A 26,366-nucleotide genomic window follows, 5' to 3' on the forward strand; every position below is an offset into this window, starting at 1 on the left:
TTCAAAACCCTGAAAGCAGTCTGAATGTGTCCAGAGCAATATCTAAAAGCAGCCCACTCCCTATCCATACTGAGTATCCCTATTTATACTTCCCTAAGTTCTTCAGCTCAAGGCTACTGCCCTATTCCTGGAGCCACAGCCCCACTTCCTGTTTTCTGGTGATTAATTGGAGATAAGAATCTAAAGGTCTTTTGTGCCCTGGTGGTCAAAATGATTCTAATGCCACAAACATATATCTTGAAAGAACTCTAGCCCCTGGAGGGGCAATAAAAAAGCATCTTCAGAGATTACTGATAATGGTGATTCAGATAGGACTGAGACAATAATAGTTTGTATCTTTATTATTTGCACTAGGGAAATGGAGATTTTCTTTTTTGGGGGTGGGGGGGAAGGTCATGAGGCCTGAACTCTGGGCCTGGGCATTATCCCTGAGTTCTTCAGCTCAAGGGTACTGTTCTACCCTTGAGCCAAGCCCCACTTCCCATTTTCTAGAGGTTAATTGGAGATAAGAGTCTCAGGTTTTTTTGTGCAGGGGCTGGCTTTGAACCTTAATCCTCAGATCTCAGCCTCCTGAGTAGCTAGGATTACACCATGCCCGCCTGGCTTGCTTTTATTTCTTTTAACTTTTCAAGGCGATTTAATTTATTCTAATTTTGGAAGTTAGAGGACTCTCTGGCTTATTGACTCTTCCTCCCACCCCACCCCTTTCCTGTCCCTTTTTCTCTTGTTCAGCCTCCTGAGCCAACAATGGCTCCTACATTCAGCTGCCTCCTGATCCAATTGTTTAAGCCACTATATATGGTCATTAACCTTTTCTGGTGATTATGCTTTGTTTATATATTTTTTGTTTTTGTTTTTTGTTTTTTGCTTTTTTTGCCAGTCCTGGGAACTGAACTCAGGGCCTGAGCACTGTCCTTGAGCTTTCTCACTTCCACTTGAGCTCCAACTTTTTCTATATATGTGGTACCTACGAATCGAACCCAGGTCTTTGTTAGGCAAGCACTCAACCACTATGCCAAACTCCCAGGTCTGTTCATATATTTTAATAGAAAGGTTTTCTGGGGGTTTGTTTTGTTTGTTTGTTTGTTTATTTACTTTTGTTACTTTTAATTAGCTCCGGAAGTGCTCAGTTCCTGAATTCAAGCCCCAGGACTGGCCCCCAAAATAATAATAAATAACAATAATAATGTTTTGTAGTCATAAAAAGCTGTTCATTAAATGTTGACCCTGTTCTTCCCATTAAATAATCCTCCCTGAAAGTTGTGTATATATTGTGGTCAAAATTAGGTGTTCCTTGGTCTAGTTTGGATAACAGAAGCAGATTCATTGACTAATCTGGGTAGTTTGGGCTAGCATCAAATGTAATCCTAAACTCAGGAGCCTGTTGAGGTGGCTCATGCCTATAATCCTAGTTACTCATGAGGCTTAGATCTGAGGATCTAGGTTCAAAGGCAGTCTGGACACAAAAGGACCTAAGACTCTCATCTCCAATTAATCTCTAGAAAACAGGGAAGTGGGGCTTGGCTCCAGGGTAGGGTGGAGCCTTGAGCTGAAGAGCTCTGGACAGCACCTAGGCCTACAAAAGCGCCATGACCTATAAAAAAAGAATGAAAGAAAATGTACTGAAGTTATAGAAGTTCTTGGGCCAAGCTGACTTCTTTGGGGTAAACGCCTACTGTTTAAAGATTAACGAACTTCTATAAATTGACCATGTGCATCTATTAAGAATGATATTCAAAGCTGGGCAGGGTGGCTCACACCTGTAATCCTAGCTTTTTAGGTGGCTGAGATCTAAGGATCATGGTTCAAAGCCAAAGCCAGGCACTGAAGTCCTAAAGTCCGTGAGACTGTTATCTCCAATTAACTACCAGAAAACTGAAAGTGGGTCTGTGACTTAAGAGGTAGGGCAGTAGCCTTGAGCTGAAGAGCTCAGAGGCAGCATCTAGGCCCAGAGTTCAAGTGCCATGTCCCACAAAAAAAAAAAAAAAGAATGATATTCAAGCCTGGGCATGGTAGCACATACCTGCTTGTGATCCTTAACTACTCAGGAGGTGGAGATCAAAAGGATTCTATTTCAAGGCTATCTTGGGCAAAAACTTACTGAGACTTTATCTCAACAAACAAACTAGGCATAGTGGTGTACATCTGTAACCCAGGCTATTTGAGAGGTGTCTGTATAAGGATCAATCAGAGGCAGACCTGGGCAAAAAGTAGGTGGGCTCTTACAACTAAATTAAAAAGAACTTCGATGTGACTCAAATGTTAGGGCACTAAGTGCCAAATCCTGATTTCAAGTTCCAATACTGCTCCCCTATAAAAGGGGAGGGAAAACGATATTCAGAAGTATATTGTTATATATCTGCTATCTGCGGTACCCTAGAGGTGGCTATCAGTGAGTATAAAAGAAGTACCTTGTAAACCCTTACTTAATGTGTGTGAGAAGGGAAGATGGGGTAAATACCGGTTCTTTCACTGTTTTAGGCTGGACCCTGTCTTATACCGCAAGTGCCAAGGAGATGCTTCTCGCCTTTGCCACACCCATGGTTGGAATGAGACCAGTGAACTTATGCCTCCTGGCGCAGTGTTCTCCTGTTTGTACAGACACGCCTACCGCACTGAGGAACAAGGAAGGCGGGTACGAGTCCACATTGGCGCCTTCTTACTGTTATTACATAGTTTGATGGATATTGTCTGGCTTCTCTCACCCTAGGGAAACTTTGGTGAGGAGGGGTTTGTGTACTGCTGGAAACTTACTCGGAAACTGGCCCTTGCTGGTGCACTTGCTCCACTAGCTTCTTCCCAGCCTAGAATGGTTTTTTTTTTAACCAAGTGAGTAGAGGAACATTTCCAGGTCTTTTCTTTAAATTATTGAACTCCGGATCACAAATGGACAATTAAATTCTGCTGTTCTAACTTTATTTAGCTTTAAATATCCATTAGAAGCTTTTAGTCAGCATAGAAATGGTTCTTTAGCTCTGCCCTTGGCAGCTGAACACAAATCCCTGTATTAATGAGGCCACTCTGACAATGTAATAGTTGGAGCAGAAACTTCCACACCCAGTCTCTTGGTATTTGTCTGCTCCAACTGCTGTCTCTCAGTGGGATGTTAGTGTGAGTTTGGTTCTCCTGGTGCCACTCTGGCATAGTGCTTGCTCTCTAGAATGGCATTGGTACACTTCATGAGAAACCATATTTGATATTTGTTCTACCTTGTTACAGAAAAAAGCCAGGCTATTATTTCATGTGCATGTTTACCAGCTCAGTGCAAGAACTTGTTTAGAATTCAGACAAGTATAAAAATGTCTTTTCAGAATGAGGAAACAAGTATAAAAATGTCTTCCTAAGCTGGGCGCCGATGGCTCATGCCTGTAATCCCAGCTACTTAGGAGCCTGAGATCTGAGGCTCAGGTTCAAACACAGCCTGATCATGGAAGTTGTTAACCGCCCTAAAATCAGAAGTGGCACTGTGGCTCAAGTAGTAGAGTGCTAGCCTTGAACTGAATTGCTCAGGGACAGCACCCAGGCTCAGAGTTTGAGCCCCATGACCAAAAAAACAAAAAACTACAGCCTCTTCCTTCACTTGTGAAAGCTGACGTTTTCATATAAGTAAGAGAACATGAATCCATATCATGATCCTCATTAGCCACAGGAACTTTAGAATAGAGCTCTAGCATTTGTCAAGTCAATGTAGCAGGAATTTGCTTCTCTTATAAGTGATGAAAGAATGAAATCCAGTGTTTTGGCTCTTAAAAAAAAAATGTAGGGGCCGATAGTTTGGCCTAGAAGTGGTGCTGTGGCTCAAGAGGTAGAGCTCTAGCCTTGAGAAACCCAAAGGGCAGTACTTGGGCCCTGAGCTCAATCCCATAACTGACAATTAAAAAAAAAAAGAAGTAAAGGGAAACCTGCCCCACTGGAAAAATAACGTGCAGCTACACAGAATCAGGATAAAGCTTACTCATGTATGACTTCCATGCCTGGCAAAAAAAAAAAAAAAAGGAAAAAAAATTAGCTGGTCCCAGTGCCCTCACATCTTTAATCCTTTCTAGTCAGGAATGTTTGATTTATCAAGCAGTAGAATACCTGCTTCAAGCATGAAACCCAAGTTTAACAAAAACACACATACACACATCCGAAAAATAACCATTTTAAAGAGAAAGACATATTGGTATTTGGTACAGCCACTCCTTCTATCTAATAAAAACATGACCCCAGCGCCCAGAATTTGGCCTTGTGGTAGAGTGCTTGCCTGGCATACATGAAGACCTGGGTTCAATTCCTTGGTACCACATACATAGAAAAAGCTGGAAGTGGTGCTGTGGCTCAAGTGGCAGAGCTCTAGCTCTAGCCTTGAGAAAGTCCAAGGACAGTGTTCAGGCCCTGAGTTCAAGCCCCAGGACTGGGAGGAAAAGAATCACATAGCCCTATAAGGAAAGATCTATTCCCCTGTCTCATATGTGCTGACTTTTTTTTTTTCCGGTCCTGGGTTTTGAACTCAGGGCCTGGGCACTGTCCTTGGGCTTTCTCAAGACTAGAACTCTATCACTTGAGCCACAGCACCACTTTGGCCTTTTCTGTTTATTTGTTGCTGAGAAATCAAAGCCAGGGCTTAATGCATGTGAGGTAACCACTCTACCACTAGGCCGTGCTCCTGGTCCCTGCTGACCTTTTTTGAGCATCGGAAACTGATAAAACCTGCTGACTGCTTTCCTGTAGCCCTTCCAAAAAAACTCATTTTCACCTGCTTTATTCTACATAATTTATCTAGAAAACTCTAGTCCTGACCTGTGTAACTATTGCTTCTGCAATTGCCTGCTCATTCTGTTTTAGGTCTCCTTGAACTCAGTTCTACTGAACAAGGTATATTCTTTTCTCAGTTGGATCACATATTCTATTCAGGGTATAGAATGTTTAGAATGAATGCCTTCCTTCAGATTATCTTAGAAAAGAATAACATTTTATATTAGAAAATACTGAACATAACTGGGCACTGGTGGCTTACGCCTATAATCCTAGCTACTCAGGAGACTAAGATATAAGGGTCACTATTCAACGCCAACCTGGGGAGGAAATTCTGAGACTCTTATCACCAGCAAACTACTCAGGAAAAAAACCAGACATGGCACTGTGGCTCTAGTGGTAGAGCTCTAGCCTCAAAAAAGAGTTTCCAGGCCCTCACTTCAAGCTCTAGGACCTGCACACACCCAATACACACACACACCCACACACCCCGTACGCACACACATCCAGTATACACAAACACCCTGCACACACATACCCTACACACACACACACCCTGAATGTATAATGGCACTTCTAGAGTCAGGTATAACATTTGAGAGATAAACACAGGATTATCTATCTGTTAGCTTCCTGACATATTTGCTGTATTCATTTTATAACCTTTTCTTACTCATTTCTCGTGTAGCTCTCTCGAGAGTGCCGAGCGGAAGTCCAAAGGATCCTACACCAACGTGCCATGGATGTTAAGCTGGATCCTGCCCTCCAGGATAAATGCCTGATAGATCTGGGGAAGTGGTGTAGTGAGAAAACAGAAACTGGCCAGGTAAATGATGGGCATCCCATTTGTCTTATACAAATAATATTGACTCATGTTTTTTTTTTGTTTTTGTTTTTGTTTTTCTTTTTTGTGGATCATGGGTCTTGAACTCTGAGCCTAGATGCTGTCCCTGAGCTCTTCAGCTCGAGGCTACTACCCTATCCCTTGAGCCATAGCCGCTCTTCCCGTTTTCTAGTGATTAATTGGAGGTAAGAGTCTCATGGACTTTTTAGTGACCAGGCTGACTTTGAACCACGATCCTCAGATCTCAGCCTCCTGAGTAACTAGGATTACAAATGTGAGCCACTGTGCTTTTGACTCATATTTTGAGTATGGTACCCCATGAAGTCCAAGTTGATGTTTTCTTTACAGATAATTTATATGACTCAATGTTCTCTGTAGAAGAAATTCTCAAGAAATATTGTATGATTCGTACACAGCTACTTTATTTTTATATTATTGCTGCTGTATGTTGTAATTGGTCATTTTCCTTCTTTGTATTTCCCCTTGAAAGCTTAGATGTGAAGGTCTGCCTACCTCTAACAAATACATGGGCATTGTCCTAGGCTTAATGCTGGCTTCATCCCACTTCCCTTAGTGTACTTTTCTTTCCTTGTTTTAACCATTTTCATTTATTTTTATTTTTTTATTTTTATTTTTTTTGCCAGTCCTGGGCTTGAGCTCAGGGCCTGAGCACTGTCCTTGGACTTTCTCAAGGCTAGAGCTCTACCACTTGAGCCTCAGCACCACTTCCGGCTTTTTTCTATGTATCTGGTACTGAGGAATCGAACCCGGCTCTTCATGCATGCTAGTCAAGCACTTTAACCACTAGGCCAAACTCCCGGCCCCCCATTTTCATTTATTTTATCTGACATTTTCCTTCCTTAACTTTATAAGCAACATTGAATTCTTTTGAGATAAGCAAGGTATGTAAATACTGATATGTCCAAATGTCATCACTGTAAGACATGTGAAGCAGAAATCATTTTTCCTACAAAGTTGTCCAAATTAAGGCTCAGAGACGTGAAATATTAGTTTTCTTACCTAAAATTCAAGTCTAGAACTGAGACTAAGGCTCAAGTAGCAGAGTGTCTGTTTAGCAAGTACAGGGCCCTTAGTTCAAACCCCAGTACTGTCCAAAAAAGGTAAAAGACTCAAGTTGCATTCTTATCAGGCATTTACTCTACTATGTTATAATCTCTCCAGATAGGAAAGTATAGGGAAAGGAGTAGTTCCCAAGAATTATATGCCAGGGAAAGCAGCATGTCATTTATCAAAAAGAGGATACCCAATAGGGGATGGAGCAATCTCAGGCTTCCAGGCTTTATTTTTGTGCGACTGGAAAAACTTCTGGAATTAAAGTAGGAAAAAGTGCATGGATAAAAGTTAGAGCTTTTAAAGGAGTAGTATGGCTATTTATTTACTAGATCTACTGGATATAGCAAAGTTTTCAGCAGTCTGCTTTCTGAGCCTGGTACAAATCTGTTGAGTTTATAGTTTGAAAATGCCAGTTGTTTAGCTTTCTGCTGCCTTTAGAACAAAGGATGTGTTGATACAGAATCCAAGCAGTCTCCTTCCTGTATACATAAACATTTCGAAAGCTGTACTACTTTGCAGACCATCACTGAGAAGGTAAATATAAGGAATAGTTTTATAAGTAATATTTTTCCCTTAGTCACCTTTTTTTGGGGAGAGGGCAGAGTCGGGGGGAGGGGGAGACAGTACTGGGACTTGAACTTAGGTCCTAGGCTCTGTCTATGTCTCTGAGCCTTTCTGTGCTCAAGGTTAGCACTCTACCACTTGAGCTACAGCTCCACTTCCAGCTTTTTCTGAGGAATCAAACCTAGGGCTTCGCACTTGCTAGGCATGCACTCTACAACTAAGCCACCTTCCCAGACCCAGATTTCGCCTTCTTATACCCCTTGACCCTCTTAAATATTCTGCTACATCAAGTAATTATCTTTTGAATACCCTTACTATGTGGAATCAAATGAACTGTTGTGCTGTGTTCAGTAGTGCCTTTTCATGAAGAAGAAGAAGATGATGTGACTAATGAATTCCACAACTTGCCTTTCCATGTGCAGGAGCTTGAGTGCCTCCAGGACCATCTGGATGACTTGGCTGTGGAATGCAGAGACATAGTGGGCAACCTCACTGAGTTAGAATCAGAGGTAAGCAGTGTATAGTTCCTCAGAGCGAAGGGCTGTCAACCTCCTGGCCTTTCTTGTTCAGCTCTGCTCTTCCTACACTCTTGTGAGTTAAAGCCTCTTGGCAATCGGACTCTTCCCTCTTTGTTTTTTAAGAATACTTGAGTGTGTCTTGACCCGTCCCCCACTTAGGTTTTCTTCACCAGGAGGCTTCGCATCAATCCATTAACACAGTGATAAGACCTTCTCTCTTTTTGAAAGATGGCTGCTGTATCACTCTTGTGTGTCACATTAAGGAGTAACCCAAGCATCTACCAATAGTCTCTTCTCCTTTATAGCTCTTTTAGTTATGTCATTGGGAAGGGATGTTGAACAAAGCTTGGGACTTCTAGTTAGGTGAAAGTTGAACAGCCGGGGATCATTAGAATAGAAACCCATATATGCATAAGAATATTATTCAGAAATACAGAGATTATTACCCTTGGCAGGGAGGTAGCTAGAAGTATTCAAGTTACCTTATGGAAGCAGAAATCAGAAATGGAGAAATGCTAATTTTCTTTTCATTTTAAGCATTTTACTTTCTAGTTTTAAAATTTTGTTCTTTCTCTCACCTTCCATCTCATCCTCTCCTATTTTCATTGTCTTTATGGGTTGGTGAGCTAAGCAACTAGGGATCATCCAGGAAGGTCCTAAATGCTTGAAGGCCTCTAGCAATGGCTTGTTATCTGGTTAAAGTGGTCTGGCTTATGAACTTATAAACAAAAGGTAGATGTCAATTATACCTGTTTTCATTTTATCATTTATTTATTTATTCATTTATTTATTGCTGGTTGTGAGGCTTGAACACAGGGCCTGAGCACTGTTCTGAGCCTCTTTGGGCTCAAGGCTAGCACTCTACCACTTGAGCCACAGCACCACTTCCAGTTTTTGGAGATAAGAGTCTCCTGGAAACTTTTCTTTTCTTTTCTCTCTCTCTCTCTCTCTCTCTCTCTCTCTCTCTCTCTCTCTCTCTCTCTCTCTCTCTCTCTCTCTCTCCCTCTCTCTCCCTCTCCCTCTCCCTCTCCCTCTCCCTCTCCCTCTCCCTCTCCCTCTCCCTCTCCCTTTCTCCCTTCCTCCCTCCTTCCTTCCCTCCCTCTCTCTCTCTTTTTTTTTTTGTATGTCATGGGGCTTGAACTCAGTCTGGACACTATCCCTGAGCTTTTCAGCTCAAGGCTACCACCCTACCTTTGAGCCAAGCTCTACTTTCCATTTTGTAGCGGTTAATTGGAGATAAGAGTCTCAGGTCCTTTTGTGCCTGAGCTACCTTTGAACCTTGATCTCAGATCTCAGCCTCTGGAGTAGCTAGGATTACAGGTGTGAGCCACCAGTGCCCAAGTCTATGTTCAATTTAAACTGCTTAACATTTTGGAAAAGCTCCAAAGGCTTCACATGTTCTTATGCTACTGCTGTTTCTTCATCCCACTTTTTTTGGGGGGGGAGGTGACGGTGAATTCAGACCTATTATTGGTAGGCAGGCAATCTGCCTGTGAGCCACATTTGTTCCCCTCTTTTGTTCAGGTAGAAAATAATGTCCTTTAGGATGTGTGACTCAAGTGGTAAATTACCTACCTAGCAAGTTCAGGGTCTTGAGTCCAAATCTTAGTTTTATCAGAAGTGGGGGCAGTGGAGTTTTTGCTTTTTAGAATACAAGGGAGCATTAGTTGTTTATATCCTGAAGTAATCTAACTTAACTACTAGAATAGTTAATAAATGTTCATATTGATTCCGAAGGAGAAACTGCTTCTCCTCCTGGCTCTTTCTAAAGAAAAATTATGAATCCATTTAATGTTTTACAGGACATTCAAATAGAAGCCTTGTTGATGAGAGCGTGTGAGCCCATAATTCAGAACTTTTGCCATGTAAGTGATATCTGGAGGAACAAGGATTACAAATCAAACAAAACTTACTAGGATGCTGGTCTCCCAAGGTTGTGGGACTCATTGCTGACCCAGATGAGTTCATTGTCTTGAGTGATAGTCAGGTGTAACAAGTAAGCATTGAAAACATGAACAAGATAGAGAAAGAAGGCCGCTGTCTTGGAAAACCCTGTGTGATTAGCCTTTTCAGATGATTGAGTTTATAGGTAACAATGATATCTTTTGTAAGATACAGAAGCAAGTGTGGCTGGTGGATTTCCAGGACCTTCTGGCTATAATAGTGGTTCCCCCTCCTGATGTGACCTTTGTACTTCCATGTTGACTGAGTCCTGTTACCTTATTTAATCCTATTAACTGAACTACATAAATTGTGGGAGTGAAACACAAAGGGAAACTCATAAGGTCTGACAATCGGATGACTGTGTTAGAAATTGTCACAGAGTACCTGCCACAACTACATAAGGAAAACAAGTAAAGTCCTCATAGAACATGTTTCTGTCTTGTACAGAGCAACTGGCTATATATACTTTATTCCACTAAATGCATCTCATTTGTGATTTCTCAGGCCTTTTTTGAATAATTCTTGATGTATCTCATTTGTCAATGCTTCTATAATCAGCTCTGTTCATATTTCCATGGACTGAGCTACAGGTTGTATTCACTAATTGTTACAAATGAAATGTGAGTGTATTCTGTCCTTCCCAGGATGTAGCAGATAACCAAATAGACTCTGGGGACCTGATGGAATGCCTGATACAGAACAAACATCAGAAGGATATGAATGAGAAGTGTGCCATTGGAGTCACCCACTTCCAACTGGTCAGTTCCTATTTTAGCTGTTTGGATGATTATTGATTACCTTCCTCTTTTGCAATATCATAGCACCTCTGCTGATCTTGAAAACATGTTTATTTATTTCTACTTTGAATTTGTCAGTAAATGTGGTTTTACTCCACTGTACTAAGTACTTTGCTAGGTACATGCCATGCCCAGTGAGACATAGTCCTGCCAGTCAGTCTGCCCCCCACCCCCTACCTGCCTGTGTTCTGCTGTGTTCATGAACTCTTGTGCCCTGACTCTAGTAGGAGAAGGATACAGAAACAGTATTACAGAAGTTATAGCCATGGATGCTTTGAGGAAGAAAAACAAAGCCCAAAACAGTGGTTAGAAGGTAAAGGAACAAAGGGGGTTTCAAGAGGAGGGACTCGTACAGAAAGTGGCAAAGAAAACAAATGGAAGACTTAGGAGCAGATTCCCTGTGGGAACACAGTACCTTTGATGCCAGACTACTGTTGCAGAGCAATCGTGAAGTCTTGACGTCTGAGATGCAGGCCAGTCATGCAGTTATATGGCTAAAATGTCACCTGTCATTGCAATTTACTATTTACCTCAGAGCTTCTGATGTTCTTTTTCATTATCCTTCAGGTGCAGATGAAGGATTTTCGCTTCTCGTACAAGTTTAAAATGGCCTGCAAGGAGGATGTACTGAAACTTTGCCCCAACATAAAAAAGAAGTATGTCGCTTTTAATTGATCTATTCTGCTTCCCCAAGTCCTCTTAGCTACTGAATTTATGATGTCCGGTGACCTCAGCTATCTGGAAGAAGTAGCCCAGAGACTTGTGTCTCGGGAATATGGCCAAACATGGTTGCTCAGAACCACGGGTGTTACTTGGAGGATCCCTGCCCCCCCCCCCCCATTGTGGGGTTTGAACTCTGGGCCTAGGCACTGTCCCTGAGCTCTTGAACTTAGGGCTAGCACTCTACTTGAGCCACAGAGCCATTTCTAGTTTTCTGGTGGTGAATTGAAGATAAAAGTCTCATGGACTTGAGTGCCAGACTGGCTTTGAACTGTGATCCTCAGATTTCAGCCTCCTGAGTAGGTAGGATTACAGGAGTGAGCCACCGGCACCCAGATTGGTTGGAGTTCTTACAAGCAGAGCCCATATATAGGCTATGGGAACATTAGTATTGACTTTGCAGGTTTCGACTACCTAACCAATAGAGCAGATAGAGATTGTATAGTTTAGACAGATAAGTGCAGGGTGAGAAGTGGAATAACTGCTGGCATTATTCACTACATCATCTGTACAGAAAAGCAGCCAAGCTTTCACCGAGTTAGAGCCTTGTGAAGAAAGAGAACTTAATTTCTCCTGGAAGTTAAGTCTTCCTGGGGAGACTGATAAGCTTTGACAGCAGGACTCCCAGTTCTTCTGCATTGCTCTTTGTACAGGAACTGGCTGGAACTTACCTCCCTCCTATGATCAAGTTCACATTTTGCACAAGTTTCTCTCCCTTTGAGGAGTGAATCTCAGAATAAAGCAGTCTCACGGCTAGCAACAGCATTCCTCTGTAGCTACTTGTTTTTAACCAAGTGTTGAGGTGTCCATGCACATATTACCCCTGTGTGGTTTCTCCTCCAGTCAGGAATATATCAGCACCCAAGCTATTCCTGACTTCTGTACCATAGCTCCCCCTTACAGCTGACCGCCACTATCAACAATGAATACATTCGGGGACCTCATAGATGGCCTGAAACTACAACAGTACCAACCCCATATAATACCTTTTTTTTTTTTTTCTCTATCTGCGTACCTATAGTAGTTCAATATATGAATTGATTACAGCAGGAGATTAGTGAGAATAAAAACCATACTGAATATTAAAACCATAATAAAAGCTGAGCATCAATGGCTCCTCACACCTTTAATCCTGGCTACTTAGGAGGCTGAGATCTGAGGATTGAAGTTTGAAGCTAGCTCAGGTAGGAAATTCTATGAGACTTTTTATCCCCATTTAACTACCAGAAAGCTGAAAGTGGAACTCAAGTAAAATAAATAAAAAGCAGCATAAAGATAAAAAGCTGTAATAAAACTTACAGAAATGTAATTTCTCTCAGTTTTTTTTCTCTCTCTCCCCCCCCCCCCCCCAATCCTGGGGCTTGACTTCAGGGCCTAAGCACTGTCCTTGGGCTTTCCTCAAGGCTAGCACTCTACCACAGGAAACACAGCACTACCTTCTGCTTTTCTATATATGTGGCACCAAGAAATTGAACCTAGGTCTTTGTGCATGCGCAAGCACTCTACCACTAGTCCAAACACCTGGCCTCTCTCAGTATCTTATAGTACAGCATCATTTTTTCCATACTAACTCTAGAACCTTCACCTGTTCACTTACAAGGAATCTGTTATGGCTTTTCTGTGACTGATCTGAGTTTTCATCATCACTGCTCTTATGCCTTGAGTCCAATATCATATAAAAGAATAGTTATGTATAATCAAGATTCAACTTGTAGCACTGAACCAACGGTAGTGCTTACAGGAAAGACATTTAAAAGCGTAGGAGAAAAGTTCATGCATTCTGTGTGAATGGGATTTTCCTGCCCTGCCCCAGCCCAGCTCTCAGTCCATCTGCCTACTGTGACTTCAGCCAGTCTTCTCTTTTCTTGGCAGGGTAGACGTGGTGATCTGCCTGAGTACCACTGTGCGCAATGACACTCTGCAGGAAGCCAAGGAGCACAGGGTGTCTCTGAAGTGCCGCAAGCAGCTCCGTGTGGAGGAGCTAGAGATGGTAATGCCTCCCAGAAACCACTGGGATTGGAACTGGGAGGGGTGGAGTCATGTGCTAAAATTTTGCTATATGACAATTCTTTTTCTACTTTGTGATTTCAAATGATAAATTTTTTTAGCCACACCTAGCTAGAGGTTAAGCTGTAGGACAAAATAAACATGTGATATGATCATTGGCTCAGTAATGTCCTCAAGGATAGGGGATCTTTTACCTTCACTCTCTTCTCCATGGCATCAAGCTGGCTGGCTATGGCAGCTAGTCTACTTGCCCCAATAGTCACCTCCAGCAAAATAAGGGGAAAAGAGAGAAACCTCCACTGGCCTTTAATGAAACTCCTTCTACTTGGCTTGTAGCAGCTTGGAGTCTGTGCCTATTCCCTTATGATCTACAGCAGTATCTGGGAAATGTCATACACTCAGTAGGGGAAATGGATTTGGGAACATCATCCACAGTGTTCTCTGTAGGGGAAAACTTCTTGGCTTTCCTTTTGATATCAAACCCAAACCATGTTAAAAAGAGCTAAAAATAGCCGGGCGCAGTGGCTCATGCCGGTAATCCTAGCTACTCAGGAGGCTGAGACCTGAGGATTGAGGTTCAAAGCCAGCCTGGGCACTAAAAAGTCTGTGAGACTCTTATCTCCAATTAATCACCAGAAAACTGGAAGTGGCACTGTGGCTTTAGGGGTAGGGCGGTAGGTAGCCTTGAGCTGAAGAGTCCAGGGACACAGCCTAGACACAGAGTTCAAGTCTCATGACTGACAAAAAAAAAATAATAAATAAATTACTGCTTTCTCCTGATTTGCCTGCCTGTGAGCTCGAGTAGCTATAAGCACCAAAGCCTTCCCGACACCCTGGACAAGGTGGTATGGGAAGTCCTGCACAGGAATGAGTGCAAGCATTGAAAGTTCCTGGAAATGGTGGAGCTGCAGGTCAGCCAGAAAAACTATAATCCCCAGAAGGACAAGCATTTCTCTGGTACCATCAGTCCACTCCCTGCCCCATTTCTCCGTGTGAGTCCTGGAAGACCAGCAGCTCTGTGATGAGGCCAACGCTGTGGGTATCCCCCACATGGACTTTGAGACACTGAAGAAGCTCAACAAGAACAAGAAATTGGTCTAGAAACTGGCCAAGAACTGGCCTTTCTAGCTTCAGAGTCTCTGATCAAGCAGATTCCACAAATCCTGGGCTCAGGCCTGAATAAGGCTGGCAAGTTTCCATCTGCTCACACACAATGAAAACATGGTGACCAAATTGGATGAGGTGAAATTCACTATCAATTTCTAGATGAAGAAGGTGCTGTGTCTGGCTGTTGCTGTTGGTCATGTGAAAATGACAGATGATGAGCTTGTATACAACATTCACTTGGCTGTCAACTTCCTGGTATCATTGCTCAAGAAGAGTTGGCGGAAGGTCTGGACACAGTACATATCAAGAGCACCATGGGCAAGCGCTAGCGCCTGTATTAAAATGTTTAATAAGTCCTAGTGCTACTATTAAAATAACAACAAAAAACTAAAATTATGTTACATGTTACTTCCATCTAAGCTGAAACTAAGACCAAACAAAATTAATATCCTGGAAGTTACTTATTAGATTTTTACACACTGGTAGTGATTTGAAAAGTCCATATGAGTGCGACTGACCCAGATTCCTGCAGTAGTAGAGATTTGATTGGAAGCTTTGGCTTTTTGTCTTTGAGCCTAACTCTTTCAGTAAAATAACAGAGGTAGAATTTTATGTTTGCATGATATCATTTCATCTTAGGGCAATCTTCTGAAGGATGGGATGTGGCATTTCAGGGTAGATATGAACCTTCATTTTGCAAAGAAGGTTCAAGACCATGTGGCTGGCCCATCACAGAACTGAAAGCGCATCTCAGTTCTGCAGCATGGCCATACTGCTGCCACTTACAGCTGTCTCACTCACTGAACAAGATTCAGCCAGCATGTCTGTAGAGCGTTGACCTTCCCAGCTTAAAATCAGCTCACTATTTCATGCTGACTCCCTCTCATGCAGACAGAGGACATCCGTTTAGAACCAGATCTATATGAAGCCTGTAAGAGTGACATTAAGAACCTCTGTTCAGCGGTGCAATATGGAAATGCTCAGGTAAATTTTTTTGGCTTTTTTGGGAGGGGGTCGGTGGTGTTGGTAATTGGGCTTGAACTCTGAGCTTGGGCACTGTCCCTAACCTCTTCAGCTCAAAGCTATCACCTACCCCTAGGCCTGGGCTCTGTCCCTGAACTCTTCAGCTCAAGGCTACCACCCTACCCCTTGAGTCACAGTCCCACTTCTGATTTTCTAGTGGTTAATTGAAGATATGGGTTTCCTGGTCTCTCGTAAACTACTCAGATAACCCTGGAAGTGGTGTTGTGGCTCAAGTGGTAAAAGTGAAGTGCAAGCCTTAAAGGGGGATGAAGGGAACAAACTTCAGCATAGAGGAGGGGGCCACAGGAAGGGAAAGGTACTGGGGTTTTGAATCAGGGGTAGGGTGATGGCTAGACAGGTATTCTATGGCATGAGCCATGTCTCATTTTTTAATTGTAGAAGTCATGTGATGGTAACATTATCATAACTTTCCTGGTGGGAAAAGACCCATCACCTCCTGTTCAGCCCCATCATGCCCTTTATGTCCCCCACACTGGTTTTCTGAGTTCCTTTATATTTCTCTTTGTCTCTGTTCATTTTCTTGTTCCATTTACCTCATCCTCTCCCCCACCTTGTCTTCCTAGTGATGTCTCTCCCACTTCCTCTCAGTGACTTACTGAACACTGCACCTTCAGAATCAATTATTCCCTCACTCTGCCCCTGCATTTTTTCTTTTGCTTTTCTAAAAATAACATTTGTTACTTGTAGAAAGTAATGGATTTTTTAAATATATTTTTTATTATAATTAATAGAAGGGTTACATGATATTTGCCAGATAAATGGTGCCTTAATTCCCACACATTGATACCCTTTCACATGTCATGGATTTTACAAGTAATGGATTTTATTGTGACATATTCGTATGTGCATATTATGTACATTGATCTTATTTGTCTTCTTTTCTTCCTTTTGATCTTTATATCATGTTCTATAATGGTCCCCTTGCAAAAGAAGATCTTATTTAGAGATCATACAAGATTCACCTAGGGAACTTTTTTAAGATACAGAAAAAAAGATCCTAGCTACTCATTTACCATGGTGCTTTAGCTGTACAGTAATATCTTTACTCTCTTGTGCTACAGTTTATTGCCAATGGCAAAGTATGACTCAGTCTAGTTTTCATTTCTTTATTTTTAATCAATTTTGGCGGCGAGGCTGTCATGGGACTTGAACTCTAGGCCTCCGTGCTTTCCCTGAGCTCTTTAGCTCAAGGCTACCGCCATACCCCCACCCCTGGGCTTGGGCAATGTCCCTGAGCTCTCCAGCTCAAGTATACTACCTTACCCCTTGAGCTACAGTGCCACTTCCAATTTTCTAGTGGTTAATTGAAGATAAGTCTCATGACTTTAGGGCTGGCTTTGAACTGGGATCTTCAGATCTCACACTCCTAAGTAGCTAGGATTACAGATGTGAGCCACCTCACCTGGCCCTTAATCCATTTTTATAGGCTTGGGTTTTTTTTGTTTGTTTTGTTTTGTTTTTCTGTTTAAGTTTTACTGATCTCTGTATAATTTCAGTCTGATATGACTAGATGGTTTTTTGGTTTTTGGGTTTTTTTTTATCCTAGTTGGCTTTTTCAGTCTTCAAATTAATGTTTTTCTTGAATACAGAAAGGCTCAAGGACAGAACTGAGGACTAGCAAAAAATAAACAAAACCCTATATCCTGTGATATTTTATGCCTTTTACATCTCCACTTATCTTTTTTATCAATCACTTGTCATTTTCCCTGTGGCATTGGATATATCCTGGCTAAAGATTGGGTCTGAGTCATGCCTCACATGTAGTCTATTTTCTTGTGGTATATGGTGAGTTGAACAGAATTTCATGCCTACTGTCAAATCAGGGTTGCTGCTCCAGGCAAATAATACATAGCCTAATATCTGCCCTAAGAGGAATCCTAATAAGGAATGGCTCAAGTAGGCAGAAGAAATAAAAATCCTGTATGGCTTCCCTTCCCATTAGGCTCTAGGTACAGCCTGCTAGTCAGCCTGAATTTTTATACTATATGGGTTGTTATTGGCCCTAAGCTTGTGTATAATTCTCCCTAGTGAGAAAGTTCCTGTTGCCTTGGACTTGAAAATGAAAGATAGTTGGATAGGAAAAAGAGGCATGCACTCAGAAGTAATTGCTTCATTCAGAATGGTTGTACCGTCAATCCCTGAAAAATCCTCTCACGTGACCATAACTTTTACATCATAGATTATTGAATGTCTGAAAGAGAACAAGAAGCAACTAAGTCCCCGTTGCCACCAGAAGGTATTTAAACTTCAGGAAACAGAAATGATGGACCCAGAGCTAGACTATACTCTCATGCGAGTCTGCAAGCAGATGATAAAGGTAAGGAGCAAGTGCAGCTCAAGTGAAAACAACAGAATAAACATCCATTAAACATTACCAAGTCAGTTCTCAGGTATGGCCCCATCTACTGGCATGTTACAGATTCCTGGGATCCACTGGTTATGCTGACTCAGTAGCTCTAGGAGTGGAGCCACAGACTGTTTATGAGCAGTGCTAATGCCTGCTTCAGTTAGAAAACCTCAGAGCTCAGGCTGGGGATTTAGCCTAGTGGTAGAGTGCTTGCCTAGCATGCATGAAGAGCTGGGTTGATTCCTTGGTACCACATACATAGAAAAAGCCAGAAGTGGTGCTGTGGCTCAGGTAGTAGAGCTCTAACCTTGAAAAAGTCCAAGCACAGTGCTCAAGCCCTGAGTTCAAGCTCCAGAACTGGCAAAAAAAAAAAAAAAAAAAGAGAGAGAGAGAAAAAAAGAAAAAAGAACTTCAGAGCTGAGATAATTCATCTCACTTTGACCTGAGAAACAATAAATAGATGTCCAGGGCGAGGAGTTTGGCCTAGTGGTAGAGTGCTTATGTAGCATGCACAAAGCTCTGGGTCCAAGGCCCTGAGTTCAAACCCTAGGACTGGCTAAATAAATAAATAATATGAAAGTAACGCTATGGCTCAAAGCACTAGAGTGCTGGCCTTGAGCTAAAGAGCTCAGGAAGAGAGCCCAGGCCCAGAGTTCCAAGCTCCATAATCAACAACAAAAATAAATGAATTAATTAAACAAAAAGTAAATCTCTAAATGGGTCCAGTATAGTAAATTTGTATGGAAAAATCTGTCTCTGATTTGAGAGAGACTAGTAAGGTTTTTTTGTTTGTTTGGTGTTTTATTTTTGTTGTTGTTGTTTTTGGTTTTGTCTTTGGGGGCTTGAACTCCAGGCCTGGGTGCTGTCCCTGAGCTTTTTAGCTCAAGGCTCCCACCCTACCCCTTGAGTCACAGCACCACTTCCATTTTTCTGGTAGTTAATTGTAGATAAGAGTCTCATGGACTTTACTGCCCAGGCTGGCTTAGAACTGTGATCTTCAGATCTCAACCTTCTGAGTAGCTAGAATTAAAGTCATGAGCCACTGCGCCCAGCTTAGGAAGGTTTTATTAAAAAAAAAAAATACACACACACACGTGTGTGTGTGTGTGTGTGTGTGTGTGTGTGTATGTATGTATGTATGTATGTATGTATGTATGTATTGCAAGCCAGGTGCCATTGGCTCCGAACTCAGGCATAAAGTTGGCTTTAAAATATGGGTAAGCTAGGAAAAGTTGCTCACACCTATAATCCTAGCTATTCAGGAGGCTAAGATCTGAGGATCGCTGTTCTAAGCCTACTTGGGCACCAAAGTCCTTGTTTCTCCAATTAACCACCAGAAAACCAGAAGTGGCACTGTGGCTCAACTGGTAGAGCACTAGCCTTGAGCTGAAGGGCTCAGGGACAGCACTCAAGCCCCGTGACCAAAAGAAAAAAAAAAGTTTCAATCTCATTCTCAAGTTAAGATGCTGATACTGCAGTTATATGAACTTCAGAGAATTGGGAGGCTTAGGCTTAGTGTTGAAATGTCTGAACCTGAATTCAATAGAGGTGGAGTTTACTACTAGTCCCAAACTGAGCCCTGACATAAAAGACAGCAGAAAGAATTGGCAAGGGAACCAAAGAAAGACTTATCAGAGGAAGAGGTAAAAATAGCAAAGAAACATATGAGAAAATGCTCATCATCCATGGTCATAAAGGAAATATAAATAAAAACCTTACCCCAATCAGAATGGCCAGTATTCTGAACTCAGACAACAACAAATGCTGGTGGGGATGTAGAGAAAGACGAATCTTACTGCACTGCTGGTAGGATTGTAAACTAGTACAACAACTCTAGAAGGCAGTTTGGAGGTTCCTCAAAAAACTAAATATAGACCTTCCCCACAACCCAGCCATACCACCCCTAGGCATCTACCTGAGCATCATAACCAAGATAGGATAAGGATACCTACACAGTCATGTTCATCTCTACACTATTCACAATAGCCAAGTGATGGAAACAACCCAGATGCCCCACTACAGATGAATGGATACAAATAATGTACATATAAACAATGGAATTCTACACAGCCAACAGACAAGATAAAATAATGGCATTGCTAGGAAGTGGGTGGAACTAGAGCGAATCATGTTGCATGAGATAAGTCAAGACCAAAGGAACAAAAGGCGCATGCTCTCCTTAACATATGGATATTAGATCCAGACAAGTGCGATGAGTCAATACTCAGGTACTCCAGGTCATTGACATGAATTTGGAGATATAAATATATCTATATGGGCATATAAATATGATGGAATACATATTCCATAGACATATTTTGATATATAGATCATTATGTATCTATGACATACAGAGACTCGACTTAGAGATTCTTTTCTTGAATACTTGTTTGTAGAGCATGACATTTGAAATATGATGTAAAAACTTAGTGGTTTTTATTTTTTTTTGTTTCTTTTCAGTTGTGGGACTTGAACTCCGGGCCTGGGCACTGTCCGTGAGCTCAACGCTACCATCCTACCCCTTGAGCTACAGCCCCACTTTCCAGTTTTTGAGTGATTAATTGGAAATAAGAGTCTCATGGATTTTATAGTGCCTGGGCTGGCTTTGAACTGTGATCCTCAGATCTTAGCCTCCTGAGTGGCTAGGACTACAAGCATGAGCCACTGTGCCTACCTAATAAAAACTTCTGGCTGTGGTTCCAGGGGTAGGGGAGTAGCCTTGAGCTGGCAGGGACAACACCCAGGCCCAGAGGTCAAGTCCCAGGACCAACAACAGCAACAAAAAAGAATTTATTGTAAAACTGGCGGGGGGGGGGGGGGGGAAGCAGTTAGTGTAGAGTGTTGAATATTATAGCTTCCTGAAATTAATATGAACCAAGGGAACCAGTGTGGTGGTATGGACATATAACTCCTGCAGGAAGAGCATGAATTAGAGGCCAACCTGGTCTACAAAGTGAGCTTAAGGCAGCCTGAAATGCATATTGAAACCCTATCTCAAAAAAAGGTGAACCAGGCTAGGTGCCAGTGACTTAGGCCTATAATCTTAGTTGCTCAGGAGGCTGTGATCTGAAAATTAAAGGAAAGTCCTTGAGACTCTTAATATTAACCACTAGAAAGCGAGAAATGGAGCTGTAAGCTCAAGTGGTAGCACACTAGCTTAGGCACAAAGTTTAGGAACAGTGCACAGGCCCTGAATTTCAAGATTTCAAAGCCTAAGACCAGGACCGGCATCAAAAAACAAAAACAACCCAATGCTATGAATGGTCACAGATGACTTACCAAGTTGGGGGGCTGTTTTCATAAAGCGTTGGTTTTTTGCAGAGGTTCTGTCCAGAAGCAGATTCAAAAACCATGTTGCAGTGCTTGAAGCAAAACAAAAACAGTGAACTGATGGATCCCAAGTGCAAACAGATGATAACCAAACGCCAGATCACTCAGAACACAGGTACTGTCCTGCACAGCTCTCCTGGTCCCCTGAGTCTTGATAGCCTAAGCAGAAGTGAGTGCACATGTAATTAGCTGCCTAAGTAAAAGCATCGGTATTTTGCCTACCATGGTTTTTCATTTTGTTTCAGTTTTTGGGGGGTTTGTTTTGCTTTTTAACAATTCTGGGGCTTAAACCTAGGGCCTGGGTGTTATCCCTGAACTTTTTTGCTCACGGTTAGTACTCTGCCACTGGCCATAGCTCCTCTTCCAAATTTTTGTTAGTTAACTAGAGATAAATGTCTCACACTTTCCTGCCCAGGCTGGCTTCAAACCACAGTTCTAAGACTTCAACCTCCTGAGTAGCTGGGATTACATGTATAATGCACCAGTGCCTGGTTGTATTTTTTTTTTTTTTTTGTCAGTTGGCCTTGAACTCAGGGCCTGGTTACTGCCAGTGAGCTTTCAGCCTCCTGAGTAGCTAGGGTTATATATAAGACACTGTTGCCTGGTTGTATCTTTTTGTTCTTGTTGTTTGTTGTGGGGCTCTTGGCCTGGGTACTGTCTCTGAGCTTTTTAGCTATGGCGCTACCTCTTGAGCCAGAGCACTGCTTCCAGTTGTAGTGGGTAATTGGAGATAAGAGTATCACTGAGTGTCTAGGCAGGCTTTGAACCATGATCCTAGATCTCAGCCTCCTGATCCATGAGCTTTTTTGCTCAAGGCTAGCACTCTACCCATTCTGATTTTCTGGTGGTTAATTGGAGATAAGAGTCTCACAGACTTTCTATCTTGCCGGGGCCAACCGGCAGCAAACCAGGGTTCGCAGATTGGGGTTCCTGAAATCGGGGGCAAGGACTAGCAAGAAATAGAAGAGAGACAGACACACCGGGTCCGGGATGTCCGCAGTCCAGGCAAAGACTGCCGAGACTGCCGCGTTTATTTTCCACTCCCCCTTCTTCCCTCCTCCTGACCCAGGGAACCTCCAGGTGTTACATTCATATGGTAATTCTCAGGTCATTTACATAGAATAGGGCCAGAAAGCAATAAGACAATAAAGCCATCCTCTGATGCAAGTCAAGGTACAGTTTGATTCCACTCTGGCTCCCAACACTATCTCAGCTGGCTTTGAACTGCAATCCTCAGATCTCAGCCTTCTGAGTAGCTAGGATTATAGCCTTGAGCTACTGGTGCCCAGCTACCAGCACCCGCATTTTATTTTGTTTTGCTAGTCCTAGGGACTGAACTCAGGCCTTCGCATTGTCCTTGGGCTTTCCTCAAGGCTGGAGCTCTACAACTTGAGCCACAGCACCACTTCTGGCTTTCCTCTGTATATGGTATTGAGGAATTGAACCCGGGTCTGCGTGCTAATATCAGTGGAGAACACAGTGCAGCAATACTTGTCTGTAATCCCAGATTTGGGAGGCTGAGGCAGGAAAATCAAAATTTCGAGGTCATTTTGACCTACTGAATAAGGTCCTGTCTTCCTGTAGAAGCTCGGTAGCCATCTGGCTGTGTGGTATTGGTTGCGGTCACGGTCATTGACGTAACGTGTACTTTTTGGAGATGGAATCCTGAAAATCCGTGACACTTTCCAGATGGGATATCTCATCATATGTTGATTGTTTCTGTTTCAGATTACCGCTTAAACCCTGTGCTAAGGAAAGCCTGTAAAGCTGACATTCCTAAATTCTGTCACAGTATCCTGTCCAAGGCGAAGGATGATTCAGAGCTAGAAGGCCAAGTCATCTCGTGCCTCAAGTTGAGATATGCTGACCAGGTAAACTGCTGGGTTTCCTGCAGAAGTGTTTTCCTGGAGTTCTCTGGAAAGTTTCTCTCTGGAGTTCAGACCTTTATCATGCCTTCCTCAAGCCTGAGAGTTAGGGGGACAGATAGAATCTTATGTTTTCTGGTGAACCAATTTGTTTTCCCCGTGTCACATATAGCGCCTGTCTTCTGACTGTGAGGACCAGATTCGTGTCATCATCCAGGAGTCAGCTCTGGATTACCGCCTCGATCCTCAGCTGCAGTTGCACTGCTCGGATGAGGTAGGATGCAGGGGGCAGAGCTCCTCAGGACATGTGACTGGAGAATGGTCGTGGTTTTTGTTTTGTTTTGTTTTTCTGTCCATCCTGGGGCTTTACTCTGTGCCTGTGCATTATGTATCAGTTTCTTTTACTCAAGGCTTTACCACTTAAGCCACAGTGCCCCTTCCAGCTTTATCTGAGTAGTTTATTGGAAGTAAGAGTCTCATAGACGTTCCTATCCAGTCTGCCTTTGAACCCAAATCCTTATATCTCAGCCTCCTGAGTAACTAGGATTATGGACATGAGCCACTTGTGCCCAGCAAGAGAGAACAGTTCTTTACTGTACCTTTCTGCCTGTTAGCCTCAAACTGGTGTTAGTTGCAGGCCCCTAGTTGTGGGTCACTTATTTGAGTCCCAGGTTCTCTATGTCACTGAACTGAACTTGGTATTAGTCTCTCACTCTGCAGGATTGGTTCCACATGCTTCTCTGTTGAACATGGTTTTAGTATTAATTCCACATTGGGGAGTGAGAATTTGGCCTAGTGATAGAGTGCTTGCCTAGCATGCACAAAGACCCAGGTTCCATTCCTTAGTACCACATACATAGAATAAAGCTGGGAGTGGTGCTGAGGCTCAAGTGGTAGAACTCTAGCCTTGAGAAAGTCCAAGGACGTACTCAGGCCCTGAAATCAAGCCCAGGACTGGCACAAAAAAAAAAAAAAATTAATTCCACATTGGTTCTTGCCTCTTTACTACGATAAGAAAAAAACAAGGAAAACTCGGAGACTTGTCAGAAAAATACAAGTACTCTCAAAATAGTTCTTAAAAAGTGCTTCTCTTTGGAAATTATTTTATATCCTACCTAGAAAAGAATCTTGTTCAACTTAACGTTACTCAATTTCAGTAATTCAGCTAAAGATGTGGAAAAGCTTACTCACAAAATTGTCCAAACAGGGCTAGGAGTTTGGCATAATGGTAGAGTGCTTGCCTAGCATTCACAAAGACCTGAATTCGTTTCCTCAGTATCGCATATATAGAAAAAGCCCGAAATGGTGCTGTGGCTCAAATGGTAGAGTGCCATCCTTGAGAAAGCCCAAGGACAGTGCTCAGGCCCTGAGTTCAAGTCCCAGGACTGGTGGGGGAAAATTGTCCAAATAAAGGTGTGTTATCTTCACTTATAGGCTTTTGTGAAGGAGTGGGTGGGTGCACGCACACATGCCTGGGCACCCACCCACACTCGCACATGTACATGACTGCGTGCATGTGTGAGAGAGAGTCAGTGTGCCACATGCAACCAAGTTGTGAAACTGGATTCTGTAAATACTAAGCATGAGTTCCATTCCTCAGTACCACATACACAGAAAAAAACCAGAAGTAGTGTTCTGGCTCAAGTGCTAGAGTGTTAGCCTAGTGCCCAGGCACTGAGCTCAAGTCCCAGGACTGGCAAAAACAGACAAAAAAAAGAGATATGTGAGGGTAGGGGGAGGGAAATGGGGACCAAGACATGAGAAAGGGTATCAATGTATGTGAATTAATGCACCTTCTATCTGGCAAATATAATGTAACCCTTCTATTAATTACAATAAAAAAATATATGAAAAAAAAAAAGAGATGTGTATGTCCTAACATTCAACTCTACCAGCAATTGTGATGGATCTGGGCATCCGGTGCAGGAGAAGCACACATTCCACCAGAAAGCTGTTGAGTTAAGCCTGGGGGAATCATGAAGATGGTTAGAGGCCCAGGTGTCTGGGGATGGATAGGCCAGAGTGAGGACAGTTCAGACAGCTGCCTATTCAGGACTAATTAGACTAACAAGGCTACCAGAACCATCTATTCTAGAAGCCATTTATACTAGAGTTTGTTATTGTAATTGATTCTTATTTTTTTGTTTTGTTTTTTATTATCATTTATTTATTTGGCCACTTCTGGGCTTGAGCTCAGGGCCTAAGCACTGTCTTTGGACTTTTTCAAAGCTAGGGCTCTACTACTTGAGCCTCAGCACCACTTCCAGCTTTTTTCTATGTATGTGGTACCAAGCAATCGAACCCAGGTCTTTGTTCATGCTAGGCAAGCACTCTACCACTAGGCCAAACTCCTGGCCCCTTTGGCTTTATTTTTTATTTTTTTTGCCAGTCCTGGGCTTGAGCTCAGGGCCTGAGCACTGTCCTTGGACTTTCTCAAGGCTAGAGCTCTACCATTGAGCCTCAGCACCACTTCTGGCTTTTTTGCATGTATGTGGTACCAAGGAATCGAACCCGGGTCTTTGTGCGTGCTAGGCAAGCACTTTAACCACTAGGCCAAACTCCCAGCCCTTGGTTTTATTTTTTTAACAGTCTTACTGTGTAGCTACCCAGGCGGAACTCAAAGTCTCAATCCCCTTGTCTCAATCCTTCTCTGTAGTGCTGGAATTGTAGTTGTAAGCCATTCAGTTTACTCTTTCTTTGTTTAGTTTGTGGTCTTTGTTTTCTTGTGTCTGCTGAGCAGATTGCCAGTCTGTGTGCTGAAGAAGCAGCAGCCCAGGAGCAGACTGGTCAAGTAGAGGAGTGCCTCAAGGTCAATCTGCTCAAGATCAAAACAGAAACGTGTAAGAAGGTAACCATCATTGTCTTCCTTTTCTCACTTCCTTCACTCTTTTTCTTTTCTTTTTCTCACCTACCCCATACTAAACCAAAACAGTGTCCTTGCCAGGTGCTGGTGGCTCACACCTGTAATCCTGGTTACTTAGGAGATTGAGATCTGAGGACCATAGTGTGAAACCAGCCCAACAGGATAGTTCATAAGATTCTCATCTCTAATTTACCACCAAAAAGCCAGAAATGGAGCTGTAGTACAAGTGGTAGAACACTAGCCTAGAGCAAAAAAAAAACCTCAGGCTCTTAAGTTGAAGCCCCATGACTGACAAAGAAGCAGGTACTTTAAATAATGTGGTACATCAGAATTCTAGGAACCTAGTTGGGTGCAGTGGCTTACGCCGATAATCCTAGCTACTCAGGAGGCTGAGATCTGAGGATCAAGGTTCAAAGCCAGCCCAGGCACTAAAAAGTCCAAGACTCTTTTCGCCAATTAATCACTAGAAAACTAGAAGTGGGGCCGTGGCTCAGGAGGTAGGGCCTTGAGCTGAAGAGCTCATGTATAGAGGAGTAGCCTTGAACTGAAGAACTCAGGGGAAAGCCTGGCCCAGGTATAGAGCAGTAGCCTTGAGCTGAAGAACT

The 26,366-nt window shown here is 42.7% G+C and overlaps 1 protein-coding gene and 1 pseudogene across 1 annotated transcript in view; both read left to right on the forward strand.

Moving 5' to 3' along the window:
* Glg1 (golgi glycoprotein 1) overlaps window positions 1-26,366 on the forward strand; it is a 72,064-nt gene that overhangs the window by 38,672 nt on the left and 7,026 nt on the right. The window contains exons 11-23 of the mRNA XM_090357281.1: window positions 2,482-2,635; window positions 5,426-5,563; window positions 7,642-7,728; window positions 9,540-9,602; window positions 10,326-10,439; window positions 11,046-11,134; window positions 13,071-13,188; window positions 15,204-15,296; window positions 17,536-17,673; window positions 21,025-21,148; window positions 22,762-22,904; window positions 23,071-23,172; window positions 25,639-25,746. Of these exons, the coding sequence (XP_090213407.1) occupies window positions 2,482-2,635; window positions 5,426-5,563; window positions 7,642-7,728; window positions 9,540-9,602; window positions 10,326-10,439; window positions 11,046-11,134; window positions 13,071-13,188; window positions 15,204-15,296; window positions 17,536-17,673; window positions 21,025-21,148; window positions 22,762-22,904; window positions 23,071-23,172; window positions 25,639-25,746 (1,471 nt within the window). The remainder of the gene's footprint in view (window positions 1-2,481; window positions 2,636-5,425; window positions 5,564-7,641; window positions 7,729-9,539; window positions 9,603-10,325; window positions 10,440-11,045; window positions 11,135-13,070; window positions 13,189-15,203; window positions 15,297-17,535; window positions 17,674-21,024; window positions 21,149-22,761; window positions 22,905-23,070; window positions 23,173-25,638; window positions 25,747-26,366) is intronic.
* Window positions 13,499-14,653, forward strand: LOC150046872 (large ribosomal subunit protein uL1 pseudogene; annotated as a pseudogene).

The sequence above is a fragment of the Megascapheus bottae genome, chromosome 24, assembly GCF_031878675.1.
Source record: "Megascapheus bottae isolate mThoBot1 chromosome 24, mThoBot2.hap1, whole genome shotgun sequence".
Classification (NCBI taxonomy): domain Eukaryota; kingdom Metazoa; phylum Chordata; class Mammalia; order Rodentia; family Geomyidae; genus Megascapheus; species Megascapheus bottae.